This window comes from Atta cephalotes (assembly GCF_000143395.1).
Source record: "Atta cephalotes unplaced genomic scaffold scaffold00098, whole genome shotgun sequence".
In the NCBI taxonomy this organism is placed as follows: domain Eukaryota; kingdom Metazoa; phylum Arthropoda; class Insecta; order Hymenoptera; family Formicidae; genus Atta; species Atta cephalotes.
Window position 1 is genome coordinate 59,602 of NW_012130162.1, and position 17,127 is coordinate 76,728.

The following is a 17,127-nucleotide window of genomic DNA, read 5'->3' on the forward strand; positions in this document are numbered from 1 at the left end:
TCCTTTGTCTCTCAATCATTCCTTCTTCATACCTCCGTATTGAATTAATTGATAAAAAAGCGCGCTTGACCATTTGTACTACATTATTAAAAAAATATAATTGCTAAGTCATATCATTAAAAAACAAGTATCATATCTATTTACAATAATAAAATCGTGTGCGAAAGAAGAAAAGAGAACGTTGGAGCTGAAGAGAGAGCGCAACGGGAAGAAAAGAGCACAAATATAACGATAAGTAGGACCGCAGTGGGTAGAAGAGAAAGCATAAATATGATGATTAGGATAGAATCTTCCATCACAAGGTGGAAGAGAGAGAGCGAATAACATAAGTATAGGATCGCAACAAAACAGAGAGGACAACAAGTTAGAAAGAGAACGCAACGCAACGAGCAAAAGAAAGAAAGAACAAACCCTTCTTCCTCCTCTAACAAGAATGCTTCCCCCTCCCTCAGACCTAGCGTCTGTGTGTATTTTCCACTCTCTGACATGCTCACACCACATATATCGCATATACGCATTAACACGTGGGGATTTAGAATCGGTGTATCTATCTTACTTAAAAATCTATTAAGAATCCTTTAATTGATTTTTGACGGAGTTATGGACAATCAAAATCAGAATACTCTTTTTCTTAAACCGCGAGTAACAAAAAATTGTAGGGATATTTTTAAAAAATGATTTTGTAGGGAAACCTTCAAGTTTTTACGATAAACAGTCGAAAATTTTGACAAATTTTTTTGGGCATGTAACTGATTTACTAAGCAAAAAGAAAATTTCCTTTTTTTTCAATTTGTTATTTTCTATAAGTAAAAATCGAATTTACAGAAACTAAAAACATACAGTAATTTCGAAAGAGAGATTTCAAGCTTTTTTTTAATTTAAATTTCATTTTTAATGAAGTTATTATATAATTTTGAGCTAAAAAAAATGACATTACTTTTGATCAATCCAATATGTATTTCTTTAATTCTACAACTTATGAAAATGATAAATTTCACTGGATTAAATAATGTAACGTTACATAGTTGAAAGAATTAACTTATAAGTCATGAAGTTCATTATATTTACTTTTCCGGTAAGATACGTGGTTTGGCATAATCACCCGGCCATTCATACAAATTTGGCAGTGGACTATCGTAGTTGGCATCGTACATCTTACTTATGATGAATTGTCGTTTATCTTTTGGCTCCGGATATTCGCTTGCTAAACCACCTATAAATATAACAATAGATAATACTAGTATTTTAAATACAATTACGAAATTATAACAATACCTACCTTTAGCATAAGCGTAATCAGCTATTTTAACCGCGATGTCGATAGAACACTCACGAATATTATTTAATGGCGGATATAAACTACCCCTTTCAAGATCTTCATTTTTTACATGATCAGCGACAGTTTGTGCCGAGATCAAGAATAAATCTTCAGTAATATGATGTACTCCAGTCGCAATAACCCCTAAAGCGATACCAGGAAAGATATATGCATTATTACCCTGTCCAGGCTTATATATTTTTCCATTATGTTTTACTTCACCGAATGGTGAACCCGAAGAGAATACACATCTACCCTAAAACATAGACGTTTAGTCTGACGAATGAATTTAGTATGCTAAAAAGTAAAATTATCATTGTATTATTTAAGATTTTATTATATTCATACATCAGTATGATCATACGCTTGTTGCGCCGTACATTCAGCTTTACTGGTTGGATTACTTAAAGCGAAGATCAACGGCCTCTCGTTATTTTTTGCCATTTCTCTTAAGACTTCAGGAGTAAATGCCCCTGCCGCCGCCGAAGCGCCTATACGAACATTTCAGTTCTATACCAAGATTGTTTTTTTTTTTTAAGAAATCTGCTTACCTATCAAGACAGAAGGTTTGATTTCTTTCACAACTTCGATTAATGTCTTCATTACTTTGTAGTCCTTCGCGTACCAAATCTTGTGGCCTTCCAAATTACCCTCGGGCCGATTCTTTACGAGTAATCCATCAATATCCATCATCCAAATATTATTGCGCGCTTGTTGTTGAGTGCAACCGTCAGCTTCCATTGCTTTGACACAAAGATCAGCAATTCCAATAGCTGCCTATATCAAATAAAATAAATATTGTTATAAAGCGAATTTAAAACAAACATAAATATTTACTATCTTCGAAATAAGACTATTGCATTATGTTGAAAATTTACAAACCTCTCCGGCACCAAGGAAGACAAATTTATTATCTGCCATTCTTTTCTTAGTTATTCTTTGCGATGCTAAAATTCCAGCTACAGCAACCGCAGCTGTACCTTGTATATCATCGTTGAACGTACAATATTTATTTCTGTATTTGTCTAAGAAACGGAAGGCATTATGATTTCCGAAATCTTCGAACTAAAACAAGCGTGCAATATTACACGTACGTATCATAAGGTTATTTAACAAAATTTGAGTTAAAGACATAATATATATTTAAAAGTTATTAAATATATATTTAAAACACGTTAGCTTACTTGAATAAGAACGTTTTGTCCATACTTTTGCACGCAGGCAGCCATAAATTCATCGATTAATTCATCATATTCGGCACCTTGGTTTCTGGACTTATTAAGACCAATGTAATAAGGATCGTTTCTTAGTTGTTCGTTATTAGTGCCTACATCGATGGTAATCGGGAGACATTGATGCGGTTTGATACCAGCCAGAGCTGTATAAAGTGCTAGTTTTCCAACGGGGATACCCATGCCGCAAGCTCCGAGATCACCAAGACCTAAAATTCGTTCACCATCTGTTACGCAGATGGCCCGCACCGCTTGTTCTGGCCTAAAAATGCGGAAATCGTCGTGATCAACATTGATGATAAATTAATATCCCATACTATATGTAAAGTAATTTCTTTCTTGCATTACACAACGCAGCAAAATGTGCAATATATGGAATTCTATTTTTAGCAAACATACTCCAAATACATGCTTTTCGTTTAAACTTTATAGAGTGTTCCTTACAATCTGTTTCCTTACAATAGTAATTATACTTTTCAAATCAAATGAATACAGAAAATTCAAATACAATCGAGGCTAAATCTTGATGTTTAATAATATATAATATATAATAATATTTATACATAAATGATGTATAATAATATTTATATATAAATTTTAAAGACATTTTCCAATTATGTAATATAAATTGTATGCCGATTATTACTTATCAGATTTGAAACACAATCATGAACTAAAGCTGATGAAGTAAAATTCGTTTAGCAAACAAGAAAGTCACAGTGATGAAAAATGGTGTGAGCAATTAATCTGATGAAGTAAAATTCGTTTAACAAACAAAACTTTATTTTCATAAAAGTCGTCAACCCCCTGTGAAATGACAATGAAATCGATGTCGAATCAACATCGATTCCATTCATTTCTTACTGGAAAGGAATTACTTCTAGATACTGTTATGATTTCAATACAAGAGAGGCAAGAGAGAGTAAGGGTAACACATAGTATAAGAATATAAGATATTTCATTACACATAATGATCTTAGCAGAAAGTTGACTTATAATCTTAAGACAGTGGGCGCATTCAAGCCGGACAAAGTCTGTTCGCTGAGCGATTGAATGTGATTGATTGGACCTATAAGTAACAACCAATCATGTTTATTTGCTTGGCGAGTAGGCTATTCGCTTTGTCGACTTGAACGCGCCCAATATTTTATGACTTAAGTCTTATGTTTTTAATAAGTTCGAATCTACAATGGGTATTTTAAACTTTAAACTGCAAGAAATTGACCAATTACGTATAAGTCGAATGCGAGAAGAACAATTAATTATGATTCGTCCATTTCTTGTGGCTTAAGGCTTAAAAATCTATTGTATTGGGTTGTCCGCAAAGTTCGTGCCGATTTTGAAGGAAAATTGAAACGCAGAAGATTTAAATTTTTAATTTCATTTATTAAATTTAAATCTTTTGCGACACGAACTTTCCGCACAACCCAATAGATCCGGGCTTACGCACAAGAATTATCTTATGACTTATGTTTTATCGCATTTATTCATATCTTTAAAACATAAGTCATAAAATATGCTGGATTCATACATATCAGAAAGCAGAATTTTATTTTGTATCGATGATATGAAGCAAAATCCTATTTTCTGATTGGTTATAGATCGTCGTACGACGTACATCGAATCTAGTGTGAATTCAGCAATAATTTCTTGTGCGTTACTAAAGAGATAAGACTTCAGTTATAAGTCTTAAGATTATAAGTCAGTCTTTCTGCTACGGTCCTATATCAGAACAACTAATCAAATGCGTAGCCTAAGACAGGACAATACTGTAATCAAAGACTAGCCGCTATGCGCATTGGGTATGCTGGGAAATATCTTATATTTTTATACCAAGGCACAGTATAGGTAAGCTCAATATTAATAAAAATAGCACATTTCTTTGATCTGAGTCGAAATGTCGACAATTCTCCTGTTGGCTATTTCGATCGCTATTTTGAACCTGAGTGAGGCTCGATTGCGCATATTATCAATCGGACACGGCAGTATTTCCCGATTGGACATGGACCCAAACAGACACACAGCGTTATATTAGGACACGGATTGTTTATGGACCCGATTGCACATAGATCCGATTGCACACCGATCCAATTGCACACAGATCCGATTGCGCATACTCAATCAGACGCAATAGCGATCGGAAAAAAGAAAATATTAAATGATGAAAAAACATAAATAAGTATTTGTATATCCATGCGATTCTCATTTTACTTCTCTCCCCTGCAAAAAGGACGCACAACTCCTATAATTGTACTGTTGTTGAAATTAGAAAATCTGTCATGTAGACAGTGGGATGTATAGACTAATTGTCACGTTCAATTTTCTTTCACGTTTCTGAAACGCGGGGCGCTCCGTTATCTTTCGATGCGTGCGGAAGTATATGGAGCAGGGGAAAATGGGGAAAGAGAAGAAAAATATAACAAAAAGAAAGGAGAAACAAAAAAGAAGAACGAGATCTGGTCTCCAATGAGATGATCCCCTTTATTTGGATCTAGCTTTTTTATTATGTGGATCTCACCGGAAGATCTTTAGTATGCGCGACAGACAGGTCGGATCTCTTGGGCCGGGCAGAGATCGGGATAGTTCCTGGTACTGGGTGGTACTCCGGGCTCGGGGAATCCATGACGGATCTGCGAATTCTTCGTGGTGATACTCACGCACCAGGCTCCTATAGGCGGCCTCGCGGCCCGCTCGGCGCGCACACACGGCATCGGTTGCTCCTGTGAACATCGCGATTGGCTTAACTTAGCACTTAAGTTAGGCGAGAGTGCCACGGAAGCCTCGGAATCGGAGTATCGCTGGGGCGTTCGATTGGAAAGGTAAAATGCGCCTTCAAATAAAGGAGCCGCCGGATAACAGGAGGAAGATCTACACCCCTTTTCCTTTGCGAGAAGCTATTGAGATTGGGACGAGCAACGAGGGTTCGAATGTCAACATGGAGCGGTGGGGAGCCCTTGTGTTCCCGCTCGGATAATCATCGATTCTGTTTCGAGCACTCGAGTGATCAAGGAAAGGAGCGTTCTGGTGAATGCTTAAGAACGAATATGAGCGGGCGTGAAGGAACGACAGATAGCGCGCTATAACGGCGCGCTATTGTAGATGATGGATCGTCGCCGACACTTCGAACAACTAGGAGGCACTCGCGGAAATGCGTTGCGCGTTAGGCCTCTCATACAATGACAATTAAGGAACATCACAAACAAGACACGTAACATTCAGGCATTTCGGGCACGAGATAAAAAAAAATGAAAAGAAAAGGAGAATTAGCAGATTATATCAATTAGATTTTAATGCACTATTGAACTCACACAAAAAAAATATAATAAAGAAGAGAAAATGAACTAAAAACAGGTTACAATTGAATAGCAATGATTATTCTGATTTTACAATTGAATGTTCTCGATAAAGAAGAAAGAAAAATAAAGATACAATTGAAGTCTAATATAAGTGGGCTCACAGCCTTACGCGGCGTGCACAATGTAACTTCTACTCTAATAATCGATTCTGGCTATTTTACTTGCGCAAGGTTTAACTTTTGTTAAGCGAAGCTTTAACAAAAGAAAACTAAAACAAAGTACGAGCGAAGACGCTCGTCCTGGACCTCGTTTATATACAAAGAACATCTCGCGAGCAAACTAATGATAGGCTTTGGCTCCAATGGAACATTGTTCTAGAACATTCTATAGATTTTTATTTTACATGATTATTCCTTAATTAATGCAGTTTTTTTGATCGTGCGAGGGCACAAAAAGGAATTTTTGCGAGGCCCTTTTGATTTTTTCGCGCTTGCATTTGATCAGATTGTCCATTTGATTACTATTCCCGTATCAGAAGTTTTTTATGTATTAGATTTTCGATATCGAGTTGAGTTTGAGCTCCGCTCAATTATCCAACGGTTTTTCATATTTATTTAGATGTTTTTGAGAAAGTTGAAGAATCTCCGTTGAATAATTAGGGATTTTAAGGCTCTTTATGAAAGTTACCTCAGGACCATTTACTTGCAATCATATTAATTATATTAATTATTACTTTTAGTAATAATTAATAAGATTTTATATATATATAATAAGAAGTAATTAATAAGAAGTAATTATGAATAAGAAGTAATTAGAAGTAGAATAAGAAGTAATTAATAAGATTTTTGTTGTATGTTGTCGTTAATATGTAGGAGCGCGCTTGAAAGAGGTTTTCCGATCATCGCGGTTATCATTTCGTTCGGTTTTGACTTTTACTGTAAGCACTGTGATCTTAATTGGGTTTGCATTAATTAAGAATTTCAATTAAGTCGGTCGCGCAGGAGCGATACGTTTTCTATTCGGTTTCGCTATCACGCATGACTCGTCGCTTTCGCTCGCGAATTCGCCAGATGATTCATAAATCGCATTATAGTGTACCTTTTCAGTGTTTTCGCGACGCGAGGCCTGAGGCCCGTTGTTAACGTGTGATGGCAACATGTGACGCCCAGCACGGTTTATTTGTGCTAATCGTTACATTAGTATCATATTTATTGGTTCGTTGTGTCGAACCATTGATTGACTATGCCGACCCGAACAAAAAAAAAAATATCCTACCCGCTTGGGGCCTACTACCTAGAAATTGCAACGTAGACTGTATCTGCTTGGAATATTTCTAAACTCATGAAAACAGTGGAGTGTGAGAATAATCTGTGTGCAATCGGATCCGTATGCAAACGGGTTCGTATGTAATCGAGTCCGTGTCTTAATGCAATGCTGTATATCCGATCGAGTCTGTGTCCGATCGCATCTATTCAATTGGGAAATACTGCCGTGTCCGATCGATAATGTGCGCAATCGGAATACCTTGGATCTTATCTGTCCAATAAGCTTAGTATAATTGATATGATTAGTAGATCCAATATGGCGAACTTTTGTGCTACTTTTATTAATATAGAGCTTCAATAGGTAAGAACAGTAAGTTCACTCTGTCAAAAATGATGCTAATCGTCTCTGGCGCAATTAGTTTTTCTTAGTTTTCTCTAAGGAAATTAAGAAAGAAAGCAACTTCGCTCTTATATATGCTCATTCACAGCTGACAACAAGGTGGTCGGTCATTAGCAATCAGATCAAAGATGCCGACACTATTTCTACCTATACTGTGGTAAAAGACACAATAGAAGCAATAAGGAATTAGAAATAATATCCAGTAATAAAGCCGGTATTCAGTCGGATCTTATATTTAAGATCGTTTTAAATAGTCTTAATATGTGAATCAAAGAGCCGTATTAGCACATTACTTAAGACGATCTTAAAATAAGAACTGACTATGAATATTGCCCATAGTCCCTTCCTTGAAGAATGAAAATTCCTTGTACCTCATTTTTCAAAAATCTTCCTTAACCTTCCAAACAAGGAGCCTTAATCTTCTTTTTCTCAAGGAAAGTTACGAACTTCTTTGAGGAAGAAGTGCAATCTTCATAACCAAACAAACTTCCAAATTTAGTTCATTACATCGGTCTTTTTATTTTCGACAGCTTTTTTAAGTTTTTTTAAGGAAATAAGCACCAAAAGCATTTTCTCTTTTTCCATATAATGAGCATTATGGCGAATTTGATTGAAAACACTAGTGCGTACTGATGCATATTAAAGCCGTTGTACACTGATTTAATTTGAATATAAAAATAAAATGCAAATTTTTCGAATTATAAAATATATTTTATCTAATAATACAATAGAATGTATTGAGTATTTCACGATTTAATCGATTTCTATGCTTATTTATAAATATATATTTACGTTATTTTATGTATAATGGCTTTAACCCGGCTTGAGCTAAGTGATAAAGTACCTAAAAAAATCTAAATCTAAAAGTACTTAAATCTAAAAGTACTTCATAAGACACAACGAATCTCCCATTATAAAAACTACAAAATATTCAGAATTATAAGAAAACTATTAAAATTTTATTAAAATTAATAATAATTTTAACTATTAAAGAGATTAATACGTCGGATGTGATATACCCGACCTAGCTTACGCCGGGTTAATATGCACCAATGAGTACTGAGTACGTCCAATTCGTGCGTTATCGAATTCGCTATTAGTTTTATCTTTATCCATTATTATTGCAAAATGCTTGATTATAATTTTAATTAATTAACAATGCCTTTATAATCTTTATTTGTAATTATGATATTAGAAAGTTTGCATACACCAGGCACGGATGGGACTGTCAGGAAGTTGGGAAAAATTTCGAAGGGCCGGTCCAGACCGAGACCGAAAAACGCGAATGCTAATGCTAAAATCGTCGTAGCCACCTCGAACCCAAGCGCTACTATCCTAATAAACAAAAATGGATTGAAATGGATCAGATTTTCAGAAATATGAATTCATGAATGTTAAAATGAATCCTTTTCAATCCTGAATGCATTTTTATTCATTTATAGGAATTGCATAGAGCATATTTCTATGCCTTTCAATCTAAAACTAATATTAGCATTTTCTGTGCATCGTGAATACTACTCAATTCAGAATTGTGAATAGGAAGTACAATTTTTTTATTTCAGTTAAATTAAAAAATAATAATTTCTGTGCAAAATGAATACTGTTCAATTCAATATTCCGAATAAGAAAGTGCAATTTTTTATTCCAATTAAATAAAAAAAGTTTTTATTTAAAAATGAACCATAAATGCTGCTTAATTTATTCAAAATTATGAGTAGGAAATTCTTCATTTTAATCTAACTAATTGTAAGTTCAAAAAACTATTTATATTTATAAAGTACAAAACGTAAAAATAATTTAGTTATGTTCTTTATTTCTCTTTGATTAAAAATAAAATGAATAATCGATATTAACACTAGCAAACCAAACCGAGCACTCCAATCCCAAATATTACTCTGATTGTGAGATCGGCCAAGAGATTAGGTTATCCGATTTTTACCCAATGCCCAATGTCGTTTTATAGTAAATTGTTTATATTTCATTATAAATGTTAAATGATAATATTTTTATTGTATTCATATAATTTCGTGCGCTAGATTAACTGATTATAATTGAAGAAGTGGTGTAGCAGGCAACGCAGAAGATTCATAATCCAGAAGTCCCAAGTTCGAATCCCACTAAAGTGCGTTTTTTAATACCAATTTAAAGTAATCAATTTCAGGCATTTATAATTATTATAAATATCTTAGGAATAAAATTTGTAACTCTTAAATATGAATGTTTTTTTTTTTCGAATATTAAACTAATGTCAGCATCCATTTCAATCCATTCAATCCATTTTCATAGATTTAAAGTACGTATTAAAAAATTTTTAATCCATCTTAATCCATTCTCATTTGCTGGGACTTCATGAGCTTGCACTTCATATTTGTTAGTATTATCTGCAACTTCGTGAACAGCTTGATAACGCTAATAATGCGAATAGCGTTTTTTTGAACGCACCCTAAAATATGTGTACATAGCGCTGTATTAATATAAGTCAGTGTGACAGATTTCCTTACCTCAATAATTAACTTTAATGCTTAATATCTCGTTTCGCGGTCCTAGACAAATTTTACTATCGGATTCTTTCGTTTCATGCAAAAACGTTGAATGAGCATAATTTCATTGAAATTGAAAGTAAGGGGCGTCTTCTAAATAATTATCTAAATTAATTTATACGAGAAATCGAATAATAGTCGAATAGTTCTAAATTGCCTGCGCATAAGTGCGATTACAGTTCAGGATTAGCGTATACAATTACCATCCCACAAGTCTTAAGCTCTAAGGTTCGAATCCCGTTGAAACCCTATGCATTTTCAGAAATATATACATCCCAGCAAATGAGAATGGATAAAATGGATTGAAATTTTTTTCTATCTTCCAAATACGTATTTTAAATAGTTTTTTTGGATTCAATTGGATTCAATTAGATTCAGTTGGATGCAATTGAATTGAAAAATTGCATTTCCTGTTCAAAATTTTGAATTGACAGTATTTATAATGAGTGTGTGTTGTGCACAAAAAATATTAATATTATTTTTAGATTGAAAAGTATAGAAATAATATTATATAATCTAAAAATAATATTATAATATTATAGTATTTTGTGTGCATCATAAATACAGCTTAATTTAAAATTCTGAAAATGTAATTTTTTAATCAGTTGAAACAATATATATATATATATATATATACACACACATATATATATATAAAATAATTTCTGTGCATATTGCTAAATTCAAAATTTTGAATAGGAAATATAGTTTTTTAAATCAATTGAATATACATGTATATACATATATAAAGTTTTTTTTTAATAGCTCATTTTTTTTAAATGGGCCATGAATATTATTCAATTCAAAATTGTGAGTAGAAAATCCATTATTTCATTTAAAAATGCATCATGAAAAATGCTATTTTATTCAGAATTATGAATAAGAAATTTTTCATTTTAATACAACTTAAAAAAAAAGTGCCGTAAAATATATCATGAATTCTACTTCATTTAATACTTAAAAGAGACATAAAAAGAATTACGTAAATATGTACAATAAATGTTACAAATATAAATTCCTTGTTTTTAATTAATAAATTAATCGTTTTTAATTAATAAATTAATTTATGTATATTTTATATTAATATGTTTCCTTTATTATACAGCTAGTATAATTTTTTGTATAAAAGTTTTAAAATAATAACTATAGAATTTCATGTAATTACTATTTTAATTTATTTAAACTTTTACATATACAAAAATTTTTATATGGAATCCATTTTTATGGATTTAAAATACAGATTCAGATAGATTGAAAATTTCCAATCCATTTCAATCCATTTTCATTTGCTGGGATATAGATTCTTTTTTATATTCCAAAAAGTAAATAAATGAAGTCTCTGCTACAATTTTTATTTTCCTCTTGTTCGTGCTGGGTGAACAGAGTTCGGTATTGGTACCATTGTATAAGTCATGTGGCACCAAAGACATAGGGCGCGTTCAAGTTGACAAAGCGGCTAAGTCTCGCCAAGCAATTAAACATAATTGATTGGATCCATAGGTAAGAACTAATTATGCTCATTCGCTCGGCAAGCATGCCTAGTTGCTTTGATGTCTTGAACTCGCTCATAGAAAATGGACTGTGCGATCCGTATTTAAATAGTATTTAATATATATAGTTGACAATAATGTGTCAAAATGGTCGATAAAAGTAAACGAAAGGAACCATGGAAGACAGTCAATCTCCCTCTCTTACACCGTTGAATGAAAAGAAATAGCCGTCTTCTATGGTCTCTCTCGCTTACTTTTATCGATCATTTTGACATACGGATTATAATACTTTTTAATGTAATATACCAATAGTAATTTAAATATTTTATATTTGATTGTAAAAATTTTTGCTTGCGGTGTGTCAATGGTCCCCCCCTTCCTTGATAAACTTTTGGATCCGCCCCTGCCAATTCCCAATTGCTCATTTGTCATTTGTTTATATTTTTAAATTGTTATCTCGAAAATTTTTATATAATTTTTATATAGTTACTCTTAAAACTATTATTGATATGGCTAGGAGCTCTTAGAATACCTTTGACAATCAATTTGTGTAAAAATGTCGCCAAGTTATAAAGCGAGCTATCTCGCTAATCTTTTGATGATTTTTAAATACGTATTTTTATCAAGAATTATTAAATTGATTTTTTTCTTTGTAGGTGTCCTTATCAAGTGCTAAAGTTAGATTGCCTTTGTCAATCCTCGTAAATATAATGTTTCGATTGTTAAGAAATTGCTTGGTATACTTTGTTAGTTTTAGTAAGTTGTAATAGATTAATTTCTTTTTAAGACTGAAAGATATTAAACTATTAATAATTAGTATTGAATGCTTTCTCACTATGTTGTGTACAGAGGTTTGTAGATTTTTAATATTATTTTCAATATTTTTAATACATTCGAATATTAATTTATTTCCATTGTTTATAGATAACGAGAAATTTTCATCTAACAGACATTAAACATTTATCAAAATAGATACTAAAGAAACTAATGAATTTATGTCTTAATAGTTGTTAATGAGGATGTACAGAATGTTGCGGATACATACTAGACAGTATGAAGAGTGCGCGGCAAACTTTGCAAGGGCAGGCACGGTAATGAGTAGGTAGGTGAGTCAGTAGCTAATGACGATGACGTTATAATTTATATTATAAAGTTTTATTATTTATATTATAAACTTACCGTCAATAACCTACGTCGCGCTGTCATACTGCCTAATATGTATCTGCAACATTTGTCTTTCAAATAGAAAAATGGAAAATTATCATAATTGCCTTATTAGCATTAAAATTATTAGGTGGGAGAGGCAATTTCTCAAAATAATATTGATTGCTTTTTATATCATTTTGAGAAGTATGGGAAAAGGATTCCGGATGCGACCAAAAATATTCTACTTGTCTTGTTCTGTTTTTTTCTTACTTTTTTGAAGATAATCAGGCAATTTTTTAATTTATTTTTGTCTATCGATCATAATCACACTCACAGATTCGCTCCATAACAGTTGACTCTATTAAGCGCGTCCATATAATTATAATTTTTTTTAATCCTAGTTTCATAAATTCAGTATTGTTCAATCGTTCACGTAATCTGATGTGTAGTACACTGTCGTTTTGTCCATTCCAACTAAAACTTGTATTGAGAAAGCATCTACGTTAAATGACAGCTGTACGAGCTTAAAAATAAGTAGGTTTTTAAAATAAGATCTTTCGATTTTAGTATGAAGTCCATTGCATCTCCTCCAAATTTTGCGTCTGCTTTAATCAGGAGGGTTTCAATAACGCACATTACTAATTAGCCAGTCTAAAGTAAAATTAATCATGTTTCGTTCAAGCTGAGATTAACATGCGTTTCAACATGATACTCTCTAGTGATAATAAATTTAATTGTTTTTGATTCAATATCGAGATGAATTCCTTTTATTCTTAGGATTTATTCTAATCTTAGAATTTTATAACATCAAATCTGTTAATCTGATGGTGATTTTTTTCTTCAGGCATGAAGACATTGATATTTTGAAATTGTATTGCTGAAGATGGTTTCAAAGTGAACTGAAACGTACTATTTTTTGGAATAAGGATTTAAAATTGCGTACTACCATGCTGATTTTCATTCGCCCTGATTTTTTGGATTTTTTGTTGTTGAATTTGGGAGAGTCCGTAAGAAGAAGATTATATTATTATTGTCTAAAGTAAAATATTCCCATTGATAAAATTGGTATATGAGTAGATGGCCGATATGAGTAGATGTATGCTATCGTACTATGTGCTAAAATGATCTTCCCCTTTAATCCTATAAAAGGATTTTTGATTCCGTTCAGTCAATTCGGAGATTTTTATAGAACTATAATGTCTCGATAACTTAGTCACTTCAGCATTTCTTTAAAATTCACATATAAGTATTATTATTAGTATTAGGTACAAGATAGCTTCGTATTTGGCCTTTCTCATTTATTTAATTTATATAGCGATTCATATAGCGATAGTTTAATTATTTTATTGTTTTTTGATTAATCGTATGACTTTTATTAAGAGAACAATAAAAGACAGACTGCAAATGTCTTTTTTATAGATACAACAATATTTTGCATATTTTTTTTATACTAACCAATTATTCAAAATCTCGTAAATATGGCCTTTATCATATATAGTAATGAAAAGTCCGCGAGGTCTACGATATATCACACCAAACTTTTGACAGGCCAAACCAACGGTAGGTGTATAGACAATTGGCATCATTTGTTCGATATTTTCGCTTAACAAGCGAAAAAATAATCTTTCGTTCCTTTCCTAGAAATTATTTCAAAGAAATTAAGGACAAATTCTCTATAACAAAATGGCGCAAAAGGTATTATTTACCTGAAGTTCCACAAGATACAAATATCGATTCAGATCCTCTGAATATTTCATTACTGAGGCTTTGCACAAAGCCAGTTGTTCCTCTTGCGTCTTAAATCTGGGAGGCTGTAGTCCATGTATTCCGAGAGCTATTCTTTCTTTCAGAGTGAACGCCAAGCCCTGTTATTCATCGAAATATTCACGCTGAGATAGTATATTTGCCTTAACTCTTTCGCTACGCCAGAGTACTCATCGAATGGGATTACGGAATTCCGCGCCAAAAGTGTACACATTATACATGGATAATCATTGACGTTTAAAACAGGGAATGGAAGAGTTACTCTTCCATCATACTCAAGAATTCTGTCTTTCTCATCGATTTTGATGAAGTTAGGCTCATTTGACGCGTTTTTGCACGAAATAAACGAATGTGGCAAAAAAGTATCGCTCTGCGGATCTATGAAGTTCGTACGACATTCTATTAATATAAAAAAAAAATAATGTTTCAATAGCACATTTCATAGTTCTATATAAAAATACCAAAAAATTCCGCATTTTTTACATAAAAAAATCAAATATGGCATATTAACTTCGCGAATGTAGCATAATATTTTTTCTTTAAAGTACAAAAAAAAACAATAAATATCATTACTTTTGGCAATAGTTCTCATAGTTCTAACAGAATTCTATGCTCTACAATAATTTTTAAACAAAGTTCCGGCCGCTACATATTTTTAATTAATTTTTTAATATTTTGGAGAAAGCGTCATGCTAATTACTTATAGCAGTTTTGTTTAACACACTAAAGTAATTAACGTTGACTGTTCTTGAAGAGGCAAGCTTCAAGTATATATAGAGTATATAGAGTCCAAAAAAATAAAGAATTTATTCTGTGGTCTTTAGAGGGTAAAAAAAAGTCAAATTTTTTTTCGATAAATCGATAATATAACTTTTCAAGAATATGTCCCTAAAATTTTAAAACGAAATTCGAAGTTCTTCAGTATAAATTTAGTGCTTGTATACGCATGACGCGCAGGTATAATAAATAATTTAAACAAATTTTTTTATTATAGTTCTAAAGTATTCTTAAAGTCATTCAATTTTCATTCCGAAAAACTTTTTCTATTTTATTTTTCTCTTATAGTTTCGATGATACATGCTATATAATACATCCAAAGCTCATTAAAATCGGTGAAGATTGGTTCCATTATTAGTAGCACGAGAGAAATCTGAATAGCTCATAGAAGCTAAAAAGTAGCTCGTAGAGGCTCAAATTGCTCGAAATTCCATGAGAGAGCTGAATGATTATTGTATATTCTTAGAATAACAGATTAGCCTCCGAGCACTATAAGTACTCAAGAATTAAATCGAAAACTTTAAACAAAATCTACATTTTCTTCAATTTTATGTAAACGATTGAAAACAAAGTATTTGACCAATCAATTTTTTTATAAATTATTAGGGCACTATTAATTATTAATTATTAATAGTCAACCATTCTCCACGAATCCAAAAAATTAAATAAAAATCAACATGGACCATTTTTTTCCACAAAGAAATAACTAATACAACATAGGCCAGGCGCCAAGTATTTTGGGGTAGAAATAATTCAAATTTTTTTAATAAATTTTTTTAATAAATTAGTTTTAGGTGTCATTAAGAAATTATGAAATTTTCCCCTTCCAATGAAGGATAACTGCGTATCTCCTTCCAAGGGGAAAGAAGAGGTTAAAAATCAGTTTTTTATCGATTTATCACTTTGTTTTTCTTCAATTTTATGGAAAAATAATTCTGTACAAAATTAAAGCTTATAAAATTCTCTACAAAAAAGATTTATACATATTTTTCATCAGGTAAATATTTCTTCAAATAATGGCCTTCTAAAGTTAAATAACTTGACCATTAAATTCTCTGAATATTCATCATATTATATAACTGTCCCTTCGAAGCAGATATGCCGCTAATCTATTTATTCTTTTGGCAATGTGTTAATGATTATTTATATACATATCAAGAGCCAATATCTGTCTTTTATGATGGCATTAGGGAAGGAAAAAAGGGTATTTCAATATTATAACTAGCAAACGTTAGTTTGGCTGCAACAATCTATCTGTTAAAAAGTGTGTTTTGTTATATTTCAGTTACAATGAATGATGACAGAAAATATATGTTTCATTTGTGAAGAAAATTTAAATGAAGGTGAAACTCAAAATGTTAATTGCAAATGCATTTGCAAATGGGAGGTATGGATAGATTCGATGATTTCCACAGTCTCCTGATTTAACTTTATGTGATTTTTTTCGTAAGGCTACGTAAAAAATATTGTTTACAAAATTATTTATTTTAATTTCAATTATAGAAAATTTTGAGAAACGATTGAGGCTATATCTGCAAGAAAATGATCGGTCTTGTCTTAATCAGCCGGATCAGTACTCGATTTTGCTTTATAATTTAACAAATAATTTAACGAAAATTAACTTTACTGTTTTGGAAAGCTCTCGAAATAAGCTACGAGCATTTGTAATAAAAAATAGGAGTTTCCATTTAAAAAAAAAATGACTTTGATCTTATTTTGACAAGGTCACTCAAGATCAAGTGCATATTTTCATTATGTGTTCCCCTTCAAGCAACTTCCGTTCGAAAAATTTTTTAATAAAAGCATCGATTCACGAGATAATCGACCATATTATCTTACTCTCACTTAAAATGAAACACCCTGTATGTATGTATATATATATATATATATATATATATA

General features: G+C 31.9%; 1 protein-coding gene across 1 annotated transcript in view; it reads right to left on the reverse strand.

Moving 5' to 3' along the window:
• Positions 1–1,064: 1,064 nt before the first annotated feature.
• The window catches only part of LOC105624982 (NADP-dependent malic enzyme), a 25,777-nt gene continuing 9,714 nt past the window's right edge, over positions 1,065–17,127 (reverse strand). The window contains exons 4-11 of the mRNA XM_012206324.1: positions 14,394–14,552; positions 14,143–14,324; positions 2,503–2,812; positions 2,201–2,383; positions 1,870–2,095; positions 1,667–1,809; positions 1,280–1,574; positions 1,065–1,213 (exon numbers count right to left, since the gene is read on the reverse strand). Of these exons, the coding sequence (XP_012061714.1) occupies positions 1,065–1,213; positions 1,280–1,574; positions 1,667–1,809; positions 1,870–2,095; positions 2,201–2,383; positions 2,503–2,812; positions 14,143–14,324; positions 14,394–14,552 (1,647 nt within the window). The remainder of the gene's footprint in view (positions 1,214–1,279; positions 1,575–1,666; positions 1,810–1,869; positions 2,096–2,200; positions 2,384–2,502; positions 2,813–14,142; positions 14,325–14,393; positions 14,553–17,127) is intronic.